Source organism: Silurus meridionalis, chromosome 3 (genome assembly GCF_014805685.1).
Source record: "Silurus meridionalis isolate SWU-2019-XX chromosome 3, ASM1480568v1, whole genome shotgun sequence".
NCBI lineage: Eukaryota > Metazoa > Chordata > Actinopteri > Siluriformes > Siluridae > Silurus > Silurus meridionalis.
In genome coordinates, this window is record NC_060886.1 from 10,213,267 (window position 1) to 10,228,366 (window position 15,100).

Here is a 15,100-nt window from a genome sequence, read left to right on the forward strand (position 1 = left end):
TAGAGTATAATCTCCATGGTAGAATTTACAACTATGGTACTGTTTTAAGGTGTACAGTGATCCAGCTAGACAGTTCACAGCGCAATTTTTACCTCAGTTGGTTTGAGTCATCCTTATGATTAAGACGTTTTCATTTGTTTCCTTTTGTTTTGGTGGGGTTTTTTTTTTTACACTTTTTTTAGTTTTTTAAAATCTTAAAAAATATATATATATATATATATATATATATATATATATATATATATATATATATATATATATATATATATATATATGCATGTGTGTGTGTGTGTGTGTGTGTTATTTGAGACAAGTCTGTAAAAGTACTGTTTAACTCATCAGTCTTTCAGAAGTTATTTCCATTCAAACAGCATTTAAGTGCAGTGTTCCTCTTTTTTCTCCCTGCATTTATTAAACCACAATGAATTTAGCCCCTTGCTTTGCAGCCTTAGTTGGAGTTTTAATCACTCTGAGGTTAATGGTTTTAATTTATTATTCATTTTGAACATTTATTCCCAGTTTGTAATCGTCCTCCAATTTTACTTGTTCTGCACGCGCTGATTTTGTTCTTGTTTAGGCTTTGTGCACAAACAGAGCAGGCAGTCAACATGCTAAAATGCACACAAAAATTTGAAGCCCAGAAGCAAAGGAAAGATACTTTGAATATACTTTTAAAACATATTTTTTTTAGTGGTAAAATACATATACATATCTAATGTTAAAATAAATTAAATATTAGAAATAGGCTTTCCGTTATTTGCATTATTTCAAAGAATAAATGGTGTACCTCTTTTGTTGAAAAGTTTTCACTACTGGAAATAAGACCAGAAAGAAAGTTAATAACACTGAGCAAAATGTAATATATATATATATATATATATATATATATATATATATATATATATATATATATATATATATATATATATATATATATATATATATATATTAACTTTGCAAATGTTGGCAAAACACAAAGCTTGTCAACAGTGGTACAGGTCATTTTTTTTTTAACTTACATGATATTCCAAAAGTACATTTCTGTAAATGATTTTCTTTCTTTTTGAGTCATTTTGGACCTTTCTTAGAAATGTGCTATTTCCACCCAAATAAAATTTCCTATATATGAGACAAAATTTGACCGTAGCCTTTGCTCTGTGAAGGTAGTGAAATGTAAATTGTGCTCCTCCTCCACTTGGCTAGTAGTGTGTGGGTACTCATTCTTCCACATTTGGCAGCTTAGCTGCCCTGCCTGGCATTCATCCTGATGGACATTACCAATATTAAAGGTTTGGCTGAAAAACAAGAGCTTTGGATGCTGGCCCAATGGAGCACACATGTGTGCATGAATATGTAATCACTAGAATTGGTAATCTGTAAGTATATTATTGATATATAAAGGAAATATTTATAAATAAAAATATAGAAGGAAAAAAGAGCAAACACCAGAAATGAAGGAAATCACTCTCTTGTTGAATGGTAGAAAATCATAAACCTTCATTTACCATTATCATCAATAATCACACACATGCATACACACATACATACACTTATTCAACTTCAAAACAACAAACACTGAAGGACATATAGACACACAGAATGTAGTTTACATTCCCTTTAGACACTGGTGCAGAACGAGATGCATAGCCCGTCTGTTTGTTGATTGCTGATAAGCTCCTAAGGAAAGGTCCTGTGGGTTATAGGACACTACTATCTGCTTTTAACTGAACCACCTGGATGTTATTCCTTACACACCCACCCAGTGTTCCTAGGCTTGGACCCCAGATCAGTCATGACCCTGACCAGAATAAATCAGTTCCTAAAATTGAATAAATGAGGATTCCTTCATCTAGATTATTATAGTAAGGCTACATTGGATGTAATTGTGTTACATAGCATGCTGAAGGAATTTAGAAATTTAATGTCTAGTAGTAATGAATAACTGGACTAGACACAGCACCTGTTTAAGTGGCTTCATCTACTACTACTACTACTACTACTACTACTACTACTACTACTACTACTACTAATACTAAAATAAATAAATAATAATAAAAATAATAATAATAATAATAATAATAGTAATATAATAATAATACACAATCATGATGAGTTGGATGACTGAAAATACACCTAGCATGGATACTTACAGCCCTCTTGAAATCATATATAAATATCCATCTATCTGTCTCTACATTAGGTCCATACTCCCTGGCCGGGGTTCCCCCTGCAGTGTGGAGGGGGATGGAGCGTGGAGGAGGAGAGAGCCCACGTTTGCGGGAGAGCCCAGAGCGCCGCACTGCAACCAGCCCCGATCTAAGTGGCCCACCTCCAGGGAAGATAAGCCGTCTGGAGCTGAATGGCAGCCCCACTGGGCCTCGCAGTCGCCACAATGGAGCTCCACAGAGAGCCCTCGGAGGTATGACTCAAATGTAACAACAGCAAAGTTTAATATTTTCCATTTGTGTGCCTCCCACCTCTTCAAAGCATGCCAGTAGGTGAACTGGGTGTGCCGAATTGCCCCTTGGTATAAATGCATGTGTGCGTTTTCAATCCAGGTATTCAATCCAGGTATATTCATACCTTATACCTGATGTTCCCAGGATCGGCTCTGGATCTACAAAACCCAGAATATAAAATTACAAAATAAATAAATGAATGAATGAATAAATTAATGAAATCCCATAATTATAAATACTGTTATTTTAAAGAGTAGATTTTATTAAATCTATTTAAGACATTTTGTCAGCAGTAAAACATTGCAGTTTGTTTATAAATACATAGTCAGTCTTACAAATCCCTTGAAAATAATAGAATACAATGCTAAACCAGCTTAACTAAATAACACCCAGTTTGGTTGTATCTCATAGCTCCCTGTGCATTTCCTTCTACAGTCTGTCTGAGCTTTTTTATTAGGCTAGATTAAAAGGCTAACCCACAGCCTACAATATGAATCAATTTCATCCTATACACTAATGTGGCCTGTGGAGAGTCATGGGGACAATATAACACCAAGTGTAGTTAATAAAGTAGCACTGTAGAGGCCTGATTTATTTGCCTAGGTCATTCATCGATCATAACTTCACAGACGCATGCATGCACAAGGACACAAGCACTGTGGTCACAGAAATAAAATATTGGGTGTAGGGATGATGGTAGGTATTGGCAGATAACATTTCACAGCGTGTGTTTATATATATATATATATATATATATATATATATATATATATATATATATATATATATATATATATATATAAAAGGACACAGGACATTCACTCACAAGTCAGGTTACATTTTGTGCACATCTGTTTATTTCCGTCTTTTTTTTTTTTTTTTTTAATGCATGCACCTGAAATTTATTGAGTGAACCTGTAATCAATATCAATTAGCTAGTTTGCTTGACAGTAAGTAATTTAACCATAAAAACTGGCATGATCCTGCACACATGATAATGCTTGTTGTTCTGGGCTTTATTAAGAAATACAATAAAAAGATGGGACAGTTAAAGGGACAAAAAAAGTGTATGTGCCTGGTGTGTGCATGTGTATATAAAAAAAAGGAGGAAGGAAGATCTTCTTGAGCAATATCAGAGATGTACAAGGCACTTTTCAGTGTCAGTGCGCTGAAAGCTGGGGTCGATGGTTTGTCCTAATGAGGGGTTGTCTTTGAATGTAGGAAACATAGTGTGCTTCATGAAAACCACAGTTGAGCAGTAAGCAGAGGGCCACACACACAGACACATGCACATACACATACACACATACACACTTCTGTATATACAGTAAATCATAAGCTAGGTTAATTACTTCACCTGACGTATATGAACACAGTAGTATCACTAATCACACAAATATACACATCTATAACACACATGCACATATCTATACATAGAGATAAAAATCAAGCTGAATGTATTCACAGGCAGGATTTATTACTACACACATACTGCACACAGAAGCCCACACAAACTGTTGTGACAAATAAAGCAGCTAGAGGAACTATTAGGTGCTGAACAGAGAGGCAGAGAAAGCAATAGAGAGGGGGAGAGAGAGGGAGAGAGAGTGTGGAAAGGGAGGGAGAAAGTAGAGGACGAGCGAGCACGCCTGGGAGCTGGTGTGTGTTGACAGTTATATTTCCCTGTTGGGTGAAATTCACTTACTTGATTTGGCTCTGGCCCATAGTGTAACTCACTCTATAAGAGCATTCGTGATTGTGAATTGGGAGCCGGTTTGATTAATGGGGAGGAAATAGAAATATAGGAGCTGATTGATTAAAACAAGAAGCTTGGATAGGTGCTATAAATACAGTAAATATTATGATACATATACACTGTAGTATGTATTATTATTCTTAGGAACATCACACTAAAGCTCTTTTTTTAGCTCTTTTCTGGGTCTAAGTAAAAAAGAAATGCATCAAACTGAAAATGTAAAAGATAGGACAGTTCTCTTTACTTTGAACTAATGTTTGGGGTTTTTTCAATGTACATAGAAGGAAGGCAATATACATTTACACCAAACCACACAAAACGAAGCCTCTATATATTTTTGTAGTGCATATGTGTGAGACAAAATAATGGGGGGAGGACGAAGAGAGAGAGCGAGAGAGAGAGAGAGAGAGAGAGAGAGAGAGAGAGAGAGTGTGTGTGTGTGCGTGTGTGTGTTTCATCCAACTTGGCTGTTATTATTAGTGGTCTGGTTTGCCTGATGCTTTTAAACCCTCATTTCTTTAATTAATTTAAGCCACCAGAAGGCTGTAGAACAAAGCGCAGCAGGAAAAATGTTTAAATGAGAACAGGTTTTTCACACAGGAACAAAAGTTTATATTTACCCAATTGAGATTATAAAACAGTGCAGAAGAACAGTCAGTGATGAGAAAGGGTAAAGTTTGCATATCTGTTGAAATGTTCAGCTAATTAAATGAACAAAACGACCTTCTGCTATTATCCGTGTAACCGAAAGAGTTATCAGTTCAGCTTGTAAAACTGATCATCATTAAAAATGTCATGATTAACCTATTAATCATTAAGCATTTATGCATGATGACCTGTGACATGTTCTGAAACAGGCGTTGTCTCTCATTATCTGGTTCTCTTTCTCCCAGCAGGTCTGATGATTCCCGTGTTCTGCGTCGTAGAGCAGGTGGATGGAGGGATGGTGGTAGAGGGGGAGGGCCGAGAGGAGCATGCAGAATTTGTGTTGGTCAGGAAGGACATTCTCTTTACTCAGCTGGTGGAGACGGCACTGCTTGCCCTCGGGTACTCTCACAACTCAGCAGCTCAGGCACAGGGTGAGTCCACCATTGGAAAGCACACTTTTGTTGTGTTAATCTAAGTTCAATTTACACTGGTTATGCTTCACTTTGGTTTCAGTGGAGCTGTCTACATGTACAATGTAGAAAAGTTATACAAATAAATTAGAGTAGATTAGATTTAACTTTATTGTCAGTGTGCAAGGTACATGTACAGAGCCAATGAAATGCAATGAAATGGCCAAAATGTCACCCAAAATCAAGTCTTTATTTTCTTCTAATGGCAGTCTGAAAAGGAAATATGCAGGTTTCAGGAAGATCATCTTATTCTTTTGCAAATAGAGTCTGAATCAAAATAATTTTACCACCCAAATAGAGGACATGCTATCTTTATTAATTTTATCCATGTAAACAGTCTCAACAACAACTGTACAAGATGCTTGAAGTGTTTTTTTCTGGTAATAATCCTTTTGGAAAACACCATGTAACATTAAAATATATAATTAACTCTTTTATACAGTACATTGTTATACACTAATAATTTATTGATTTGAAGATATTAATCATATTGAAGATATCAGATATTCTGATTATTATATCAGATTATTTCATTAAGATTCTCAGCCACCATATTTCAAAAACAAGCCTTTATATTCTTCTAATGACAGCCTGAAATGCATAGATGTAGTTGTCAGTATGATCATCGTTTTCTTTTTGCAAATATAGTCTAAATTAAACAATTTAACAGTGTGTGGACATTTTGCATAGTTTCCACAAAGAAAACTGTTTTGTTTGTGCTGTTGTTTAAAAATTATCTAAAAAAGCCAAAATGTTACTTCGAGTAAAAGTTAGATTTAAATCTAGGCATAGCATCACTAATTATATCAGAGGAAGTTCACAAGAACAGTAAGACAAACACTTGTGTATGATTTGGATGCTAAGTCTGTTTGAAGAGCAACTTTGGCATAAGTCTACATTTCAATTGCTGTGTGTATGAGTGCATGTGTGTGAAATACTCAAACTGTTTATAAGTATGCAAGCTAAAAACAGATTATAATGACATTTTAATTTATTGTCATACATATGGTTGGCATCTCCAGGCAGAGTGCAGTGTTTATATGTGTACTGTTAAGTATGCAGAGAATTTAAAACAGCAATTTATTCACAGCAACAAAGACATCATTCTCCAGAATGAGCTTAAATCAAAACATTTCTAAACACATTCTGATCGTAATCTTTTCTCAAATGTATAGCATCAAGTTAAGATAATTCTGTTTAACAGTACAGCTCGACTTCTTAAACTGAAAACACATGTTTGCCTTACATTTTTTGAACCTTTTTTAATCTCTGTGTTTTAAAGCAAAAAAACGCCTTTTGTATTTGTTTTGATAGATATTTAAATAGATCAGTAATTTATAATCCCTACAAAATAAGATGCTTTAAAGGACATCTCATCTAAGATCTTTGCTAAATTCACCCCTATGTCACTACCATAACTATTAATTAGTAGACTTCAAATAGCAAAGCATCTGAAAATAATACATTGTTTGTAACATTTGTGTTAATTAAGTGTGGTTTTAATTTTCAGACAGTTTCCAAAAAATCATTGTTTGAGTCAAAAAAACAAAACAAAACAAAACCATACAAAATTCATCTAGGCAAATTTTTCATCCAGATACAGCTCAAGCTATCTATATCCATATACACAATAAATCTCAATAGCAACTGTACAAGATGTTTGAAGCAGTTTCTCTGGTAATAATCTGTTTGGAAAACACCATATATTGTTATAATGCATAACTCTTGGGGGGATCTTAAATTAATCTTAAAAAAAAATCACAAAATGTTTTTATGTTATGCATGTAGTGAAATAAAAGCAAAAAAATCTATTGGAATGATCAAGCATCGAAATCAGTGCTTCAGCGATGAAAAGAAGTATAACATAGCAATATAGAACATTTCTTATAGTGTTGGAGCTGTTAAATTATCATTTTGTAGCATTTTCTGAAGACATTATAGGAAAACTATATAGTACTGTGCAGCAGTCAAACAGGCTAAGGAACAAAATACTTTTTTTCTGTCACATTTTATCCTGTCATGTATCACATCCAGTCAAAAATAGTGAATATTTTTGGGTATAAAAGTGATTTTGTTTTCAACACAATAATAATAACACATTACCCAAACATATACTGTATATAATATTTAAATATATATTTATGCAAAAATGAGGCTTTTAAAAAATTCTAGTGTTTCACATAATCAGTTATTCATATACTGATAGCTTACAATTCAATAGTTCTCTCCATGAAAATGTAGAAATGTGGAAAAAAAAAATGGACAGTCATTGTATTTTAAGTATGATATCTCCTGAACATCTTCCATCAGTAAACCATGAAGTATACAAGAGGTCATCTCTGATCATTGGTGTAGTTGATTTCAAAATAACATCTATTGCAATTTAGCCATTTGTGTATATGTGTGTATATATATATATCAATGTAGGTTCCATCCAGCACCTACCTATTTTTATTCTCCAGACACACAGTTTTTACTAAGCCAGGAATCACCCTCTGTTAGAGAGATAGAAAAGAGAGAGAGAGAGAGAGAGAGAGAGAGAGAGAGAGAGAGAGACCTCATCTTAAATGAATACTTTTTGTTTTTTAAATAAGCATTTATGTTAAATGAATAATTTCTGGCTTAAATTATACATTTTTTCCCCTGTGGTTCAAGACCAAAATTACACAGAGTCCCAGCTATTTTCTCCCTGTTTGAATTGTGTCCTGCATAGTTCTCTTCCAGCGGTGTGTTTAAGCTCCTCTCCCAGCACCACGGCCTTTCTTTAATTAGCCTGGCCAGCAATTAACTGGGAGATATTGTTTATTTCAATTATAAGGGTCAGAGTATTTTTATAGAAGCATATAGACAAACCTGTAGTTTAAGGCTTCAGACAATTAACAGTGGCGACGGCTTACAGAAGTGCATTGTTGCCCTGCCACGATTGACATATGGCTACTTGAGGGTCAAACCGCCATCTGGGTCACTTGGATGGAAATATGTTCTGTTGCCTGATATGGCGTTTGGATGCTTTGAACTGTACCAATTTTTTAAAGGAATTTATTTTTGATATATTGCTCAGTATAGTACCATTCTATCAGAAGGGATTTATAGAATATAAACATATATTAATCTTATTTATTTGACAGAAACTATAAAAAAAATCTTGAAAACATATTTAAAAAGGCTGATTATTTTGATAAGACCAATAACATCCTAACAATTTGTGTTTTTTAAGAAGTAGTGTCTTACTATCATTTAATAAGTATATGATCATTATTCCATTGAGTGATCTCTGTGACATGTACAGTCAGATTTTTAATAGTTACAGATCTTTGGATATTTGTGACCCAGAAATCTCTTTTGCACAAATCAGGATTGTATGGCGCTCTGTGGTCCACACACAAAAAGGGTTTCCCCTTAGTTAAGCCACACCACTTAAGCACAAGCAAGTGTGTGTATACAGGAGCATCTATCAGAACACATTGCATTTTTCTACTTGAGAAACAAAAAGGGGAGGGGGGGGAGATAGTATGTGCAAAGGGATTGTGTTTGTGTATAGGAGTGTATATGGATCACTACACATAAGTCTTAAGCCAAGCCACCAGCTTCCCACAAGAAAGGCCATCACAGAGAGCAGGAATTTTAATGTGGCAGTTGAAACAATGGTTTGAAGAGAGGGAAGAAAATGGCAAAGAACATAAGCTTTACAAGTTAAAAAATGATTCATTAATGCCCTTACCACAATGTCCAACTGTGTTTTGTGTTAATAAAAGTACATCTGTGAAATACTTCTGGTCTGTTTTATTTTTTCCAGTCAGAATTGTTGCAGATGGTTCATGAAATGACAGGTTTTTATTTGATCAGGTCATCACTAGCCTAACTTTAGGTCATGTGTTAGTTAGATTACTCAGCAGTGTATTGAAGCTATATGTGGAGAAAGATTTCTGTGTGTGTAGATTGGATGTCAGCTTTAGTAAGCATGCTTGTGTGGCTTGTATAGACTGTCAGACTGTGGGTAGCATACATGCAGCATTGCACAGTGAGACAATGAGCTAAACAGGCTCGTCCCACAGAAATCAAAGCTCGCCAGTAATATAAACATGGTTTGGAGACAAAAAGCGAGAGAGAGAAGATCTAAAGGGGGAGTGGCACCACGCAAATTGTCTTCATCTGTTTTACTTAGCCCATGAATTCTGTATCTGAGGAATAAATTTGTACAGATAACTTTGGAGAACGAATGGAAGACTCCCTAAAGGCCTGTTAGTATGTAAGTGAAAATGGAGAGTCTCAGAGGTGGTCAGCCATGTGTCGTGTTAGTTTTTCCCTAGCAGTCAAAACACAAACTGCTCACAAACTCATGAGACGCAATCGAGCAAACTGTCTGGCTTTTGAATAAAAGAGTTAGTTGTCCGAGGCTAACTGATGTTGGCAGTGGTGTATAGGCTGGGGATAGGTTAATGTGTGTCTGCTATTGAGCCTCTTCTACAGCTGGAGCTCTTCAACTTACAGAAACAGCCTGAAGCACCAGAAAGAAAGAGAAGAAGCTAGGCCATACAACGTCTGGCTTTCATTTTGTGGACAGTAATGCGATTTGCATTGTTTAGCTTTCATGACTTCCGCCTGTCCTTAATAAATCCAAGGGGAGTTTGCATCCACCTTTCCATCTGGGTATTTCATTTATGTGATCACCCTAAGCATTTATTGTACATGCCTACAGTGTGTTTGTGTGTATGCTTGTGTGTGGCGGTGCAAGTCTCTTTTGAAAATAATAGATAATATTGTGATAAGCGACAGATTCAGTTTTCATGTGCAACACATCCCAATAATGCTGATGACATCTGGAAGTAAATAGAGCAAAGTCAATGATCGGGTCAGAGTGTCAAATAATAATGGCTCAGCATGGTTGATAAAAAAGCCTGTAACTCTGCCATTTGTTGCTACTGGAGCACTATTTTTTTTATGTCTGTTAATCAGATGAGCTCATTGTAAGTAAGGAGATATGACACTAATTATGTAAGAAACATAATAATATAATGTGTACATGCATGATGAAAAGCATCAAACCTAGTTAGAGATTTAATTAATTCATTAATGTCACATGTGAGGTTTTAGGTGGTAAATGAAATATAACAATACCATAGATAACAGATTAACGTCTCTATATTTAATGGTAAATGTATTGCTATATTGACAGTTGTAAAAATTTGCTGCATTTTATTGCATTATATCAAATCTTTGTTCATGTCACATTTTGTCATTCCATAAATCATCAAGGTTGAAGGTGACTCAAAGAGGAAATGCGAAGTGTCTCCGCCCTTGACTGAGGTTGCTTAGGGACAGCCTGATTACACTTTTTATTTATGAGACAACCAAATGACACTTAGATGACTAACATGGCGGCTGTTCTCTTATAGACAACATCCCCCCTAGTAGGCACATCTTTATGGACTACTCCTCTGTCATAAATGGCCATCCCATCCTTTGCACAGTGAGAGGCATTTATAACGGTCAATTTGGGTTAATCAAACAATCATTGACTGGCGTTTATGGCCGGGCCATTAATGGAGGGGCAGACATGGGTGTCCGAAGCATAGCCTCTCCTCTACATCTTTGTGGGCTGTAAAAGGAGCAGTGGCGTCCCAGTGAGCCGCACTTTAATGGGGCAGCCGCCAATGTGCGTGTCAGGTGCTTCTTCCCTGCCTGATAAGAATTTAATAGATAAGGCCTTATCATTACAGCTATTGTTCCCTGCTGTCTGCTTTTATAGCCTAGGATGAACTGCTCTACAGGGACAGACAGAGAGAAACAGAGAGAGCTAGGGCAAAAGAGAAAACCCTAGTACACTTCCCCTTATCCATGATGCAATGCACATTTATTAACAATAAATATTGACTCATCACTAAGCATACTTGCCTGTATCATTCTAACACGTGTTGTGTTTATATCCAAATAGACACTGAAATTCAAAGTCAAGTGGTACTTTTTTACTCTGTTTAATCATTATTTACTAACATCTGGCCTGCTGTGCAGATGTAATGTACCCTAGACAGCTTTAGGTGTTTTGGTCGAATTGGTGAGTGACGGCTCTTTCCATCGGTGTAGGGGTGGGACTGACCATCTTAATCATGTAATGGAAATGGATTGATGTTGCGGAAATTGGTACAAATTGAATCAAACAAGGTTAATGAATTCTCCCTGTGTGTCTCACTCTCTTGCTCATAGGCATCATTAAGGTGGGTCGCTGGAACCCGTTGCCTATCCACTGCCTGACGGACGCCCCTGAAGCCACAGTGGCTGATATGCTACTGGACGTCTACCACATGGTCACACTACGCATACAGCTGCAGAGGTCAGACACCATATGCATAAGGGTGGAAGTTACACAGTTTTAATTCTGTTTGTGCTACATTTGCTACATTTTTATTATGAATTAAGAAAATTCAAATGTATAATTGCATGTTCATAGATGTTTTTTTTTTTTATTTCTCCACTTGAATAATTTATTGATTAGGCACTTTGCACTCACTGACTGCCTTATTAGGAACACTCATATACCTGCTCATTCCTATAATTATCCAATCATTTCACTAACACCAATGACCTCTTAGGACACAAACAAAGCAACATGTGAGGGGTATTTCTGTAAAGAAAAATACCCTGTTCACTCACAAAATCTGAGCAGTTGAATATTGGAAAATCTTTAGTTGCATCTGCAAGATTTGATCCATTGCATGATTGGTCTGATTGGATCTAACTGGTTCTTTGCTTACAGTTTTGCCAAACTAGAGGACCTTCCATCAGAGCAGTGGAATCATGCAACAGTGCGCAATGCCCTTAAAGAGCTGCTGAAAGAGATGAACCAGAGCACACTGGCTAAAGAATGCCCTCTCTCCCAGGTACAGTCATGACCTTTTATTGTGTAACCCTTCCTAAATCATCCAAGTCATACAACTAATCACAGCTTTAGACACTTCCTTACAGCAATAGTGATGCAATGTAAAGGCTTGCTAGTGCCAATAATCTGATACTCATGCCATTTATAGTGTTTGTTTTATTTGTGTGAAGCTGTTACTGCAAGTCTTGCAATGAATGTTCACCTCCATGCAAGAAAATAAATGAATGTAAAAATGTAAAAAAAAAATCTATGAGCTTTGTTTTTTTTGCATGCTGTATTTTAGTATAGTGCTCTGTGTGGGTGCTGATCCTTATATCAATTGCTAGCATATGTCTGTGGTTTTCTGTCTTCATTGCTGTTTGGCTCTAGTTATTTCTCAGCCTCCATCTTTGTCCCTGTCTTACTTTTGACCTTTCTCAGAGTATGATCTCTTCCATCGTGAACAGTTCCTACTATGCTAATGTCTCCACTGCTAAGTGTCAAGAGTTTGGGCGCTGGTATAAGAAGTATAAGAAGATTAAAGGTGAGATCTGTTCTCTTGTGTCATATTGATCTCTTTTATATTGATGCATCTGATTCACTAATTTAATCTGAATAGTAATTTGTCAATATGCCTCAAATCCTTTGCCATTGTACCAGAGAGTAGAGTGCCAAACTCTATTGCATACATTAAATATGAATGTGATAAGAAAGTGCATGTAATTTAATGCATTTTCCTGAGGTTTTGTGGCCCATGATATGCACTGTGGATTGTACATGGTCTCACTGTCACTGGACATGGGAGCCCTAGTCTATCTCTCATCTTAATGAAAACCACAACTCCCTCACGACTCTACAGGGGGTCCTCCAGCACCAGCACCAGCAAATGAGTGTGCCCGCTGCTAGCCTGTTTAAGCCTCTTAGCATCTAAATGCCTGTGACAATTTTTCTCCTTCCCTTACCCCATTAAAAGGCAACATAATTACACAGCAGGACAGATCAAAGTGTCAAGCAAACCCCAAGCACAGCTTCAGAGAGAGAGAAAAGCCAGCATAGAATATGTTGGTTCTTGGTGACAGAGCAAGCCGTGTTGGGTTACATAGAGCCTGCTTTCAGTTCTGTTCACTGCCTCCCAAAACCAAACACACAGCCACAAGCCACCAGATGTGACCATGAAGAAATATTACTGATTGACTGTCATAGTCATGATTCAATAGTCATAAATCAGTAAAAGAACTTTCTTTTTTTGACTTTCTTCTTTGCTTTTTAGGTGATTACTTTGAGAAAATGTGGCCGGTACGAGAAAATTCTGAAATTAAAGGTGAGTAATTGTGTTGTAACAAAATGAATTACTTGAGGAATGATTTGGTGCTTTTGTTCACTGAAAGAAATGGCCTTTGATATCTACAGTAAAAATAAGAGACAAGTGTACATTATTTGAGCCTATTCATCTCATCTCTTCACAGTGGAGAGAGACACCCTGGTGGACTTCTGTGTGTTAGGACAGCGTCCTCCCCCTCACCTAGCTGGTTTGGCTCAATTAGGACCCTTGTGCAGTGGTAGTGCTCTTGTGAAAAGTGGATCTTCAGAACCTCAGAACCCTTCGTCTCAGCCCCCATCCCAAGGACAGCCACAGACACCTTCATCTCATAGTGGCCAGCTGCACCACAGTCCACCACTACGAACACAGGTGGCTCCACCCACAGCCCTGCAGCCTCTTCTGGGACCCAGAGGTCTCCTCTCACCTCAGCTCAGTCCACAGCTAGTGCAGCAGCAGATAGCTATGGCTCACCTCATCAACCAGCAGCTGGCTGTCAGTCGCCTTTTAGCCCATCAGCACCCACAGGCCCTTAACCAACAGTTTCTGAACCATCCACCCATCCCAAGACCTACAAAATCTGGAGGACCGGGTGAGCCAGGATCCAATCCTTCAGCAGCAGAGGTCTCATCAGACATCTACCAACAGGTCCGCGATGAGCTCAAGAGAGCCAGTGTCTCACAAGCTGTGTTTGCCAGGGTGGCATTCAATCGCACACAGGTAATACAAAAATAAGTAAATATATAGATAAATTAAAATATAAATAAATAAGCAAATTCACACAGTTATTAAAAAGTTCTAGTAACCACAGTTACCAATAAGTGTTAGGATGCACTAGCCTGATCTAAAATAACATAGCAGAGATCCAAGACTCGAGTTGAGGTCTCAGGGTAGAAAGTTAGACCAGAGTTTTCCAATCTACAGGTCACTGCACTGAGGCCCAGCATGGTGGTTCCAGCCCCTGGGCCATATCAGTCTCCTTTCCCGCCCTCTCAGCAGCCCACACACCTGGTGCATTGAACCTCTGCAGGCCTGAATTACGCCCCATTAGAGCCAACTATAGAGTGGGTGGGAGATGATGTGGTGCAGGTGAAGACCTGGCGGGATTTGCACATGTATATTTTGCAAGACCCGAGCCTTACTCATTTTGATTTCATGTGCTTGTGTGTGCATGTACGTGAACACCAGGGTCTGTTGTCAGAGATTTTGCGGAAAGAGGAAGATCCTCGCACAGCCTCTCAATCTCTTCTGGTCAACCTCAAGGCCATGCAGAATTTTCTCAACCTTCCTGAGGCTGAGCGAGACAGGATTTACCAAGAGGAGCGTGAACGCAGCATGAACCCTCCTGTAGGTCTGCCCCCAAACTCAAACTCCAGTCCTGGGGGTAACCGCCTATCTCAGGTACCCATTATCCCACTGTCACGAAAGCTTTTCAAACCTTACATACTGTTCCTAAAGAGCTGTCTTACTGCCTGGCCCAATATGAGAGTACCTGCATTGCAAATATGTGTGCCTGATGCACAAACTTTTATATATGTGTGTTCGAGATTGTGATTTCTGTCTAGCTCTGTCTTATCTGATTAGTTGTTTTGT

At 37.4% G+C, this 15,100-nt stretch overlaps 1 protein-coding gene across 7 annotated transcripts in view; it reads left to right on the forward strand.

Moving 5' to 3' along the window:
* Positions 1–15,100, forward strand: part of satb2 (SATB homeobox 2) — a 42,064-nt gene that overhangs the window by 15,001 nt on the left and 11,963 nt on the right. For 5 of the 7 annotated variants that reach the window (XM_046845190.1, XM_046845191.1, XM_046845186.1 and 2 more), the window contains 8 exons: positions 2,201–2,419; positions 5,109–5,294; positions 11,538–11,664; positions 12,088–12,211; positions 12,631–12,733; positions 13,460–13,510; positions 13,656–14,227; positions 14,696–14,908. In XM_046845190.1, coding sequence (XP_046701146.1) covers positions 2,245–2,419; positions 5,109–5,294; positions 11,538–11,664; positions 12,088–12,211; positions 12,631–12,733; positions 13,460–13,510; positions 13,656–14,227; positions 14,696–14,908 — 1,551 coding nt within the window. In that variant the 5' untranslated portion in view covers positions 2,201–2,244. The remainder of the gene's footprint in view (positions 1–2,200; positions 2,420–5,108; positions 5,295–11,537; positions 11,665–12,087; positions 12,212–12,630; positions 12,734–13,459; positions 13,511–13,655; positions 14,228–14,695; positions 14,909–15,100) is intronic. The other 2 variants (XM_046845192.1, XM_046845193.1) reach the window with 2 other exon arrangements.